Source organism: Gopherus evgoodei, chromosome 17 (assembly GCF_007399415.2).
Source record: "Gopherus evgoodei ecotype Sinaloan lineage chromosome 17, rGopEvg1_v1.p, whole genome shotgun sequence".
Classification (NCBI taxonomy): Eukaryota; Metazoa; Chordata; order Testudines; family Testudinidae; genus Gopherus; species Gopherus evgoodei.
The window spans coordinates 17791739-17805075 of NC_044338.1; the positions used below are offsets into that span (position 1 = coordinate 17791739).

The following is a 13337-nucleotide window of genomic DNA, read 5'->3' on the forward strand; positions in this document are numbered from 1 at the left end:
GTGGAAAGATGGAAAGTGATATGTAAATTTCAATGGGATTGATTTTGCTACAGTTTTTCCCTTCTCTGTGGTTAGAAATAAGCATTTAGGCTCAGAATTAAAGTGTGCGTAAGGTACACAAAGGTCAGTTCAAAACTGTAATACTGAACTGTGCATTCCAGGATTGTCTAACTTGCTTGGTCATAGGTCTCCTTTTCAATCTCACATCTGCAACTACAATAAACTGAGGCAAAACCTAATCCTGGGTGTCCTAGAGAAGGCTAAAGGTCCTACTCAATTCTTATTGAAGATACAGTACCTAGTCTGCGGAAAAAGTTTGCTTTCAGGGAGTGCATTCTGTTCTTCAGTATTTATTAGACACCACAAGAAAGAATGCTCTGCAAGGCTCATGCAGGTATAACTTCATAGAGTTTAAGGCCAGAAGGGTCCATTAGATCATCTAGTCTGACTTTCCATACAAAACAGGTCATTAAATTGCACCCAGCTCTCTTTATTGAGCCAAATAACTTGTGCTTGGCTAGAGCATATCTTCCAGAAAGGGATTCATTCTTGATTGGAGGACATGGAGACATGGAAAATCCACCACTTCCCTTGGCAGTTTGTTAAAAATTTGGGACTAATTTCTAACGTGAATTTCACTTCAGCTTCCAACCACTGGTTTTTATTATATTTTTCTCCGCTAGACTGAAGAGCCCATTAGTACCTGGTATTTTCTTGCCAAAAGAGTATTTTTCCAAAAGAGTAATCAAGCCATCACTCGATCTTCATTTTAATAACCTAAACAGACTGAGCTCTTTAAGTCTCCCACTACCAGGCATTTTTTCCAGCCCTTGAAACAGTTTTGTGGGTTTTTTTCTGCACCATGTTAACTTTTTGAACATCTTTTTAAAAATATTGATACCAGAACTGGATGCAGTATTCCAGTATTGGCCTCATCAATGCCACATACGTAGGTATATACCACAGCATTGGCCTGGGATCCCATGTTCAGTTTCTATGACATCCACTTTCTCTCCAGAGTCACTGCTTTCCAAGATACAGTCCACCGTTCTCTCTAGGTAAGGACTACATTCCTTGTTCCTAATGATTAGCTTTGCATGTGGCTGTATAAACACATTTTATTTGAATGGGTCCGGTTTACCAAGTGATCCATGTTGTTCTGTATGACTGTTCTATCCTCCTCATTATCATTCCACCAATCTTTATCTTTATTTATTTTGCCAGCAGTGATTTTACACTGACTTCCAGATCATTGATGAAACGTTGGGCCTAGTACTGATTTTACACTTAATATAAAATAATGGCAAAGCTGATATGGGGATTCAATTAATAAAAAAAGAAAATTTAAGGATGGAATATAATTAATACCAGTGAACTTGGTTGGAATGGTCCTTTGTTTGGCCACACTAAATATGAACCAGATCATGGTCACTGGTCCCTAGGCAACCATGAATTTACAGTCCAATGATGGAGTCATCTTTATCTGTCATAATGAGGTCCAAACTAGAGTTACCTCAGGTTGGTGCAATGTTTGTGTTAGAAAATGTATACTTTTTAGAAACTCTAATTATGTTTTACTATTAACTGTATGAGACCTCAAGCATACCTCCAAAATTGAAGTCCCCCATACCACCACAAATTGTTCTTTCCACATATCAGAAACAAATTCTGAAGGAGTAACTCATCTTGTCCTCCAGTTTGATTTGGTGGTCTGTAGCAGATCCTCAACAATATCCCCTACTGCAGAGGTTGGCAACCTTTCAGAAGTGGTATGCTGAGTCTTCATTTATTCATTCTAATTTAAGGTTTCGCGCGCCAGTAATACATTTTAACATTTTTAGACATTTCTATAAGTCTATAATATATAACTAAACTATTGTATGTAAAGTAAATAAGGTTTTAAAAATGTTTAAGAAGCTTCACTTAAAATTAAATTAAAATGCAGAGACCCTGGACCAGTGGCCAGGACGCAGGCAGTGTGAGTGCCATTGAAAAAATCAGCTCGCATGCCACCTTCGGCATACGTGCCATAGGTTGCCTACCCCTGCCCTACTGGGTTTTATTAGTTAGCACATTGATCCCTATGCATTCAAAATCCTATGGTTCTGAGTTATTAATTACTCTAAAACAGGTAATGGTGTTTTTAATGTAGAGTACCAAGCCCTCACAATCTCTTTTTACCCACTCTATCCTTCCTAACCACATTATAACAAGTGACCCCAACTGAGCATTGCTACCGAAAATCTCCGATCTGCGGTGCAGGGACACACTGACACCTGAAGTGGAGCACACAAAGTGACACATCTCGAAGAACCCTTGTTACTACATAAGGTAAGTAACTTCCTCTTTTAACATTCTAATCATGCACATTACCCAGCAGGTTTTAGTAATGTCAATTACATCAAATTTCTTCATGATAATTTTTGAATTCCCGTGCTTGTTACTCAGACTCTTCTGGTATATAAGCAACTGAAAAATTTCTTCTCTTCGCAACGTAGGTTCAATTTATTCGCAAAACATTGAGTTTGAATCACACCAACTGTTCTTCAGATGGTGAATAAGCGATGTGAAGGCATGGCTACACTGGGTTTACAGCGCTGCAACTTACTCTGTGTCCACACTTGCAAGGCACAGCCAGTGCTGCAACTCCCTGACTGCAGCTCTGGCTGTACACCTGGTCTGCTTGGGGTGTAATGATTGCAGCGCTGCTCGTCAAGTGGAGCCACCAAAAGCGCTTTTACTGGCCTCCAGGGTATTAGGAGGTATCCCAGAATACCTTTTCAGCCAGTCTGCTCATCAGTTTGCACTCTACTGCCCTGGCCTCAGGTGACCCGCCCTTTAAATGCCCCAGGAATTTTAAAAATCCCCTTCCTGTTTGCTCAGCCAGGTGTGGAGTGCAATCAAATCAATCAATCAGTAACCATGCCTCCATGCGCTAAATGAGCCCCAAAATGGAGCACTGGTGAGTTGCTGGACCTCATCAGTGTTTTTGGTGAGGAAGCTGTGCAGTCACAGCTGCGCTCCAGCCGTAGGAATTATGATACCTATGGGCAGATATCAAAGGCCATGCTGGAAAGGGGCCATGAGCAGGATGCGCTGCAGTGCAGGGTTAAAGTAAAGGAGCTGCGGAGTGCCTATTGCAAAGCCCGTGAGGGAAAGCGCTGCTCAGGTGCTGCCCCCATGACCTGCCGTTTTTACAAGGAGCTGGACGTGATACTTGGGGGTGACCCCACTGCCAATCCGAGGACCACGATGGACAGCTCAGAGCAGGGAGAGGAGAGGGAGGTGGAGGGGGGGGAAGAAACCGAGAGTGAGGCTACTGGGGTGGGTGGAGACACCCCGGAGTCCCTGGAGGCATGCAGCCAGGATCTCTTCTCAAGCCAGGAGGAAGCTAGCAAGTCGCAGCAGCTGGAACTTGTTGGTGAAGAAGAAGCAGAAGAGCGTGTTCCCGATAAGCAGCTTTTATTTTCAGGATGGAAATGTTTCAGGAGAGGAGGGAGGGCTCCGCATGCATGCCTAGAAGTGGAATAGCCCATCTCAGTAATTGGCGTCTGTAATCTCTTCAAAAGTTTCTGCCAGAGTGTGGGCAATGTGCTTGCGCAAGTTTATAGGGAGAGCCACTGTGGTCCTTGTCCCAGTCAGGCTAACGCGTCCGAGCCACTGTGCCGCGACGGGTGGGGGGACCATTGTTGCACACAGGCAAGCTGCATAGGGACCAGGGCGGAATCCGCATTGCTGTAGAAGACCCTCCCGCTCTTCCCAGGTAACCCGCAGCAGCGAGATATCTTCCAGGATTAACTCCTGTGTAAAACGTAGGGATAGTGTTCAGTGCAGTTCCCACCACGCTGCTCTCTGCCTTCCTCAATGCACAGAAACCCCAATGCAGCCCTGACCCAAGCAGTTCCCCTTCCCAGGCGAGCTGCGGCAGAGAGAGCACTCACTTCCCATTACTCACCATGTCTTCGCTGCTGTGGCCTCTCTGTGCTGTGCTTGCTATGTGTAAAGTATGCTACAATGAGACTAAAAACTCCTTCACTGTGATTATACACAATGCAGCCTCTGTAATAAATGTTTCCATTTTTGTTTTTTTTCTAATGACAGTGTCCTTGCCTAGTACTAGTAACATACCGGCCCTATCACAGACTGCTGAAAAGCTACAAAACCTGAGGAGGAAACCAAGAAAAAGCAAAGAAGATTTGGTGAAAGCAGTTATGAATCAGTCTGCCAGAGAGAGCAAGAGGCTTCAGGACCGGACAGAAAAGATTCAGCAGTGGAGGGAAACACAAAGCAGGACAAAGGAATTGGCTAAGAAGAAAAGCACTAAGCAGCTGAGAAGCCTCCTGGTGCGCCAAACGGACTGTATGCAGTCACTGGTAGCCATGCAGGCAGAGCACTTCTGTGCTCCCCCACCCCATCCCAAAGCTCTCTCCCTTGTGCCTCAATGTCAGCTCAAAACCCCCTTCTCCAGCATCCAGATTCTTACCACCACCAGCTGCCCCCAACACCTGTACGTTCACCTACCAGCCCTGAGAACTACGACCCTTACCCTCTGCACTCAACCCCCATCACCATGCAGCATTTTCATCCTGAAGTGCAGCAGTCATTGCACAGCACTCCAGGCAGGACATATTCAAACCTCTGACTGTACAGTTCACCACCCTACCTCCCTGCCCTTTTACTTATTTTCTTTTCAATAAATTGATTTCTTTGCTTTGAAAACCATTTTTATTATTGCAGAAAGTGAGATACCGTACCCCAAGGAAAAAACAGGCACTGCAAATCATTGTAACCACTGCACTTCACTCCAGTGCAAGGCACCAAACATTACTGTTGGCTTTCAGCCTCAAATTGCTCCCTTAAGGCATCCCTAATCCTTGCAGCCCTGTGCTGGGCCTCTCTAGTAGCCCTGCTCTCTGGCTGTGCAAATTCAGCCTCCAGGCGTTGAACCTCGGAGGTCCATTCCTGACTGAATCTTCCACCCTTCCCTTCACAAATATTATGGAGGGTACAGCACGTGGCTATAACCGCAGGGATGCTGCTTTCCCCCAAGTCTAGCTTCCCATAAAGAGATCTCCAGTGTCCCTTTAAATGGCCGAAAGCACACTCCACAGTCATTCTGCACCGGTTCAGCCTGTAGTTGAACCGGTCCTTGCTCCTGTCAAGCTTTCCTGTATATGGTTTCATGAGCCAAGGCATTAACGGGTAAGCGAGGTCTCCAAGGATCACAATGGGCATTTCGACATCTCCTTCTGTGATTTTCCGGTTTGGGAAAAAAGTCCCCGCCTGCAGTTTCCTGAAAAGGCCACTGTTCCGAAAGATGCGTGCATCATGCAACTTTCTAGGCCAGCCTGTGTAAATGTCAATGAAACGCCCATGGTGATCCACAAGGGCCTGGAGAACCATACAGAAATACCCCTTCCGATTAATGTACTCGGATGCCAGGTGGGGTGGTGCCAGAATAGGAATATGCGTCCCATCTATCACCCCTCCACAGTTAGGGAAATCCATTTGTGCAAAGCCATCCACAATGTCTTGAATGTTCCCCAGAGTCACAGTTCTTCTTAGCAGGATGCGATTAATGGCCCTGCAAACTTGTATCAACACTATTCCAACGGTCGACTTTCCCACTCCAAACTGGTTTCCGACCGATTGGTAGCTGTCTGGAGTTGCCAGCTTCCAGATTGCAATAGCCACTCGCTTCTCCACTGACAGGGCAGCTCTCAATCTCGTGTCCTTGCGCCACAGGGTGAGGGCGAGCTCAGCACACAGTCCCATGAAAGTGGCTTTTCTCATCCGAAAGTTCTGCAGCCACTGCTCGTCATCCCAGACTTGCAGGACGATGTGATCCCACCACTCAGTGCTTGTTTCCTGAGCCCAAAGGCGGCGTTCCACGGTGCTGAGCATGTCCATTAGTGCCACAAGCAATTCAGCGTCACACACATCAGGCAACTCGATATCATCGTCGGAATCCTCACTGTCACTTTGGAGCTGAAGGAATAGCTCAACTGCCAAACGCGATGTGCTGGCGACATTCATCAGCAAAGCCCTCAGCAGCTCGGGCTCCATTTCCCACATAAATCGCACTGCACAGAGACTCACAATGGCACCAAACTGCTGGGATGTGAAGCAATGCACCATGGGGCGTTGGGACAGGAAGCGGAATGACCCACACCCTTCCGTCCCCTTCCCACAACCCACAGCGCCAAAATGGGATGAGGTGCTCTGTGGGATAGCTGCCCACAATGCACCACTCCCAACAGCGCTGCAAATGCTGCAAATGTGGCAACACTGCAGCGCTGTCCCTACACAGCTGTACGAACACAGCTGTAACTCCCAGCGCTGGACACCTCCAAGGTGTAGCCATACCCTGAGATGATAATCTCAGGAAAAAAAGATCCTGTGGTGGAATCTCTCACTCACTTAAATGGTCCCAAAATTTCACCCCAGGCTTTTTATGCAAATCTGTTTAAGAGAACAAGAATGAACCCTTCCAAATTTCTCACACAGTCTGAATTATTTCTAATACTTTTCCCCCCTTCCAAAAAAGTTTTCCATCAGATATCAGGTACTTTTTTTTAAAAGGGGAAAAGTTTGAAAGACCTCACACAAACAGAAAGGAATAGGAAAAATGTATCTGTGCTTGCCTGAAAATTTCCTTTGGAGTAGTAAGGTCCATAGATCCATTACAATTGGCGGTTAAACATATTAGCAGCTTGGGGCAAAATAAGATCTGTTGTTAGGGGGCTTATTCCTTCACCCTCCTACTTCCCTGGTCCTTCTCGCATGAACAGAGAGCAAAAATACCCAAAGTCCAAAGGCGCAAACAATTCGATGTTTACTGGGGTGAACTTCCAGCAAGCATGATTCCAGTTTCCTTCCTTAGTGTCCCCTTTCTCAGCTCTGACACCACAAGAGCCTTGCCTGTGTCCCTGTTCCCATTTTCCCCTTTAGCAAGACATGATTTTAATTCCCCCATCCCCAGTCCATTCCCATTTCCCCCCCATTTTCTGATTGACTGCAGACTATATAGTAAAACCTGAGTTTTGCTTAGCTATTCGTTAACCAATCATTTTACTGAAATTTAACTAACCAATCCTAACATATTGTAACATGGTTATTTAACCATTTATACCCCACCACCTTAATTGGTTTACACCCAAGAAAATTAATTATACAGCTGACAGAAATAATTACAGAACCAGACAGAGACCATGCAAATAAACATACAAAACAATACAGAAGTGAGGATTTCACAACTACATCTATACAGACATAAGGGTTCTCTGGCTGTGTCTATTGATAAGTGAGTTCTTGCCAGACAGGATGCGATCAAACTATGTTTCCTTTTACATCTTCTAGGCTCTTCCCTTTCTCTGGAGGTGATAGGAATATCAGGATGGAATTGTATTCCTAATAGCCCAATAGCACCTTATTTCAATGTGACTAGTTTGGAATGTGAGGATGTGACCATACACTTCCCAGCTTATGGTGCCTAACTACATCTTAACTGAAGGCCTTAGCCGTCACAGTAAAAGAAGGCCAATACAGAGACAGACAGTGATTTTTGATTCTTTCTTTTATACCTCTATAACTAGCTAAGTGATAAGAATACACCTAAATGCTTCAAGTATAGGCCTTTGCAGACAGGCCTGAATATCTATATCCTAACACCTGTCAGGTACTGGCAGCAGGGGAATACCCTGCTTTCGGAAATTCCCTCCACCCAAGAACTTCCACAGCCAAGATGACTCATATTTATGTTCCTAAATTACAGATTTTATTAACTATACTTTGAAGGGGTGGGGAAGAAAACAGCTTCCTCTATTGCAAAGCATGGTAACTACTACTCCTTGGATGTAAATTTCCATCTCTATTCTGGATCACTGTTTATCTCCAAAGTGAGCTGGATCTGTGGATCTTATTACTTATAGTAAGGAAAATTTTTAGTTAAACACAGATTTTTCCCATTCTCTCTACACTAAAGTCCTCAGAACCATTACAAGAGGATTTTCATAGCAGTGTGCCCTGAACGTGGGAAGCAGGATTATCCTTTAAATATGGACATCCAAAAGGAAGTAGACTATCTTCTCCATCCCTCCCTGGGCACAAAGACATGGAGAAGACCTTCTGCCAAAAGAAAGGAAGTGGCATTGGCTAAATTTAGATGACCAATAGACAGAATTTGGTTAACTAATGGCCATCTAAGACATCTCAACATGACTACTCTGCCATGAGATTTTCAGAGCTCCTAAGGACTGGTCTTGAATATTTAACCAGAGTATTTCTTGAATTTACATTGGGAATGAATGCCTACGTGTCTTAATTCAAAGTACAATACTGGGTCTTGTTAGAGAGAACTCACAACTTCAAATTAAAACAAAACAAAAAGCTTGACTGATTGGAGACAGTAGCTATTGGGAGACCTGTTCTAGTGCATAGGAAGCATGACAACACTTCCCGCAGGAGTTCAATCTGTGCAGCACTATAAGGAACACCTCAAAAATCAAATGCAACCCTGCGACCCAATCACACTAACAAGCCAAATTATTCATCTAAAATTTAAAATAAAAGTTTGGAATGTCCCTCAGAAAACTCTACAGCTGGGAGTTATGGTGGAGCCACCTGCTGCAGGGGAGGCAGAAAAAACTGGAAAGAAAGAACTTCAGGCAGCAAGGCTGGCAGTGAATGACAGATGTGGTTTTACCCCCAAGCTGCAAGTAGGCCAAAGCACATATTGTAATGGATCTGTGGACCTCAGCATGAAGAAGAAACTGCCTCTCTAGAAGAAACCTTAAAATTAATTACACACAAAGCCAAGTTCACAACACATACAAAACTTAAAAAATATTCACTAAACTTTCAGTTGTTTGCACATTCTGTTTTTACCATCTACCCTCTTCCCATTGAGGGAAAAAATAATGACCATACCGCCACCAAGGACAGTTAGTAAACACATGCTTGCAGTACGTTTCATGGATTCACTTATTTTAATTATTTTTATAGCCAAATTAAGCAGCAAGATTCAACTGTGATAAAACTCAAACAAGAGAACCAAACAATTTAAATTCTGGCTGACAAATATGCCATTGTGCTGTCAGCACTTCACTGTCCATTTCCCCAACCACTACAGTGTAAGCGGGACGATGTTATACTTATTTTGAACTTCCTGTTTTTCTTTCCGTTTTTAATATTATGCCTATTCTGCATCTTATGCTGGGGCTGGGCCTACTTACAATCCTGGCAGGATTATTATATTTTGTTGGTCGCAAGATGAAAAGAACCTGTTTCGGAAGGATGAGGGGGGCCACTTTTCAGAGAAATGTGAAGGATAATGCTGAGAAAAGACTAGGCTTTTCATTTTTAAAGACATCTGTCCTGAGAATGGAACTTATGAACTCAGTGGACGAACAAACCCTACTCCTGCTCCTCTGCGGGATGGAACATAAAGTGTTATTTTGAAAGTGGAGCCAGACACGTAAAGTATCAAATATCTGAGCCAAAGCAACAAAGGAGATTAAGAGTGCCTCCTTTGGGGGTTACAGAACTTGTGCTGGAGTTGAATGAACGTTTAGTTCTTTCATTCACATGTGATTCACCCATTCTCTCTTTGCAGGCCAGCCATTTCCTTCTTTTTCCTAAAAGGAGTCCATTTCACCTTATTTTTGTTTTAAGCATTAATTAAACCTCTGAGTAAAAAAATCTGAAACTTCTATGATGAGGAACAAAAAGTTCTCTCTTGTCCAGGAAAAGCTCATGCCTTAAAAGTGCAGCTAAAACACCCTGCTTAAACTATGTCACCGGGCCCATTTACCAGCTTTTCCTTTTCCCTCCTTCAGGTTCATCTGAGTTTGGAGATCTTTTTAAAAGGTTCCCCAAGATACTCAGAGTTTCCATTTTAGGATAATTGTTCATTTTTATTTTATTTTATTTTTTTACAAAGCTGAGTTTACAAATGCTGTAATATTTACCTTACTATCCTAAGAGCTCTGGATAGGAATTGGCTGGTACTGAGGCCAACTCCTAGTTTAGGTTAGTTGCTGTGCAACAACCTGAGTAACCTGCAAGCTCAAACTCTGTTAATACAAAGCATAAATGCAGCAGAGGGAAAGGTTTTTGGCACTCTGAACAATCTGTTGGATCACTCTCTTTGTATTTTTAAGGGAATTTTGTTGAGAACATTGGTGTTTATGGCAATTTGTTAATTTACTCGTGCAACAAGCTGTGGAACTACATCTTTTCAGCTGTAAGCTCTGCAGGGCAGAGACTGTGTCCTTATTTTGTTTGTACAGCACTCAGCACACAGGCAGTCCAATCCTGCCTGGGGACTTTGGGTACTACCATAATAAGTGTATAATACTAAAGAAGCTATTAAGTAGCAGTTAGCTACAGCTTCAGCTCAGCAGCAATCAAACCAAAAAACCAAGCAGACCAGCTAGTTTCTAATTTTTTTCCCCCATTTTTGAATGACATGCAGATAAACAGGTCAGATCTGTCAGTCCACATTTATTCAATTCCTTATTGAATTTTATTTTTATGGAAATCCGAGACTCATTTGCGATTCAGATGGCTTCCTTCTAAAGGATTGTTTCAACTAAAATTTTCATTAAATTTGCTAAAAGCTCAGGGTTCTTATCTAATCAATCCTGATGCCTGACATCTTAAATTACAAAGATTTTTTTTTTTAAACAGAGAATTTAGACAAAACAGGATGTTTTTACACTCAGGACCTGTTATTAAAAACAAAAACAGAAGTGTTCACATTTAAGGCAGCCGTAAGGACTGCAGGAAGGGGGGGGTGAAAAAAAGTGTTCAACCAAAACCCGTGAGTTTCTAATGACTAGCATGGGCAATTTTTAGGCTTCAGAGAATTTCAGAGCTCAAAATCCACTGTATCATTTACAGTGCCAATCTCTCACCATAATATAGCAGCAAGAGGGCAAAGATGCCATTTTTCCTCATCTCTGCTTGCTTTAAACATAAAACTGCTATCAAAGGAGAAAAAATATTACAATCTGACTCTCACAGGCATTCAGACTAAGGATAAAGTGGTAGGTTTACTGTTATGCAAATCTTATCTTGTATTTGATTTAGAAAAAAAAAAGTCACTATTATGATAGGCAATGCTATTTAAAGGAAGATTAATCTAGTCTTTAAAAGATGCCTTGAAGTCTGGCACCTTTGGTCATCTCCAGCAGAGGTTTATATAATATGTTTTAAGATTCCAAATCATTGATATATGGCAAAGACTAAATCTATTATCTGAAACAATATTTTTTAAAAAAACGAAAACAGTTCCTAGTTTACTCATCTGACTATAGTTTTTTGTGAAGATTTCCACAGAATCTAATGCAAGGGCTCCCCCAAATCCTAAAATTCCCCCAAAAGATTTCCAATAGTCCTAGTTACAAGTTCAGGGTTGAGAATAAAATAGTAATACTTTGAATGTACAACTGTAGAATCAGGTTTTATTGACTTCAATGGGAACAAATACATAAGGGTTTGCAGGACTAGACCTTACTGCTCTTTCTAATTACTCTGAAAGAGCAGAAACGTTTTCATTAACAGATGTCTATCATCTCACTTTACATTTAGAGATTTATTTCAGCATACCTTTTTCATTTCATTTTCCAGATTTTCCTCTTCTTGACCTTCAGATAGCCGCCTTCTCAACTCTGCTATTTCCCTTTCAACATTTTCCCGGTATTGGCCCCACTGAGCTCTCTCTTGCTCCAGCCTGTGATGAAACTGGAGCTCATAGTCACGAACAGTTTCTATAAAGCAATGTCACAGAAACTTTCATTGATCAGGTAAGTTATAAAGTGTAAGACTACAAATTATGCAGTTCCAAAGAAAGTCTCAATCTTACACACAGAATGTTTGTGTAAAGCTTGCTGTTTGTGTTGTACAATCCTTTCAATTCTATGCGACACTCAAGGCTGTATCTTTTTCATGTTTTGTCTTCTTTCTGTTCCCCAGAGTCCTGTATAATAGATACAGCCCTTCTGGCTGAGGACTGTCTGAAATTCCACTTATAGGAATAGTAAAATATTCTTAATTGGCCAAGAGCATCTCTATGAAGCGATTCAAATCATTCCCTTTCCCTCCAGAGGCTGAGTACACTATCTTTGCAGTATTGCAACCTCACAAAGAGCAGGGAAATCTAGAAATAAGCTACATCTCATACATGTATCTTGAAATATGTCACATGTTATAGACTTGACCTTGTCCTCAGAGTGTGTTAGATTCCATTCCCAGAAACAGTTACAGGGACACAAAAACATGATTCAACAGAACTTCTGAACCTTTGCAGATCATGCAGCATTCTGATGGTGAAAAAAAAAAAATCAGTAAAACTACAGAATTTCTACCACTAAAACAGGTCTACAGGCAACTTTATCATCCTAAAATTTAATATAGAATTCAGGATTTTGTTTTTGTTTTTAAATAAAACAAGTAAACTGTCCACATTTTTAAAGGATCTCTATTCTGAGAAAAAAAAAAAAAAGTCAGACAATGATCTTCTAAACGAAATCATCATGTAAAGAAAATTTTTACAGGATATATCTATTTAAAAATAACTATTTAAGGGCCTCTAAACTCGGCACAGGCAATCCAAGACAGCAACGGTAGTATTTAGTGTGCCCTATGATATGCTATATGCTTCTGTAGATTGCAGTGGAGACCTGTCATACCTTCTAGTTGATCACATTGAACAAAGAACTAACCACAACTGCAATGAACTGCACCTTGCCAAGAAAGCTACCAATAACTCAACAGATCCAAATGTACTCTAGATTAACATCATTAATTTAAATAACCTCCTATATTCATGTCAAGAGTCACGCTGCTCAAATATGCTATTTCTATTTTGATTTACAAAATCTACACACAGCCATCTAAACACTAAGCAAATAATCAAAATCCTCTTAAAAAAAAGGAACAACAAAACACAAACTTCCACATCCCAAAACACAGAAAGGACTAAACCTTCTCAGGTAACTCTGCTTATCTATTTAGACTGTAAATTATTCAAGGCAGGTAATATCTGTATGTATGACACCTAACACAATGGAGCCTTGATCTTGGTTGGGGACTCCAGGGTTTTCTATAGTAGTCTAGTTCAGTGGTTCTCAACCTTTCCAGACTATTGTACCCCTTTTAAGAGTCTGATTTGTCTTGAGTACCCCAAGTTTCACCTCACTTGAAAACTTACAAAATCAGACATAAAAATATAGTTTGACACTTGAGCTTGTGTTTCATTTGCGAGCCTTGTCTAAACCCTGAGCTGGGGTTGAAACACGTAACTTAGCTTTGCAGAGCTCCTTGTGGTGTGGTGC

At 41.9% G+C, this 13337-nt stretch overlaps 1 protein-coding gene across 6 annotated transcripts in view; it reads right to left on the reverse strand.

The window, feature by feature from the left end:
• Positions 1-13337, reverse strand: part of RABEP1 (rabaptin, RAB GTPase binding effector protein 1) — a 77928-nt gene that overhangs the window by 35667 nt on the left and 28924 nt on the right. For all 6 annotated transcript variants that reach the window (XM_030537041.1, XM_030537037.1, XM_030537036.1 and 3 more), the window contains one exon: positions 11611-11771. In XM_030537041.1, coding sequence (XP_030392901.1) covers positions 11611-11771 — 161 coding nt within the window. The remainder of the gene's footprint in view (positions 1-11610; positions 11772-13337) is intronic.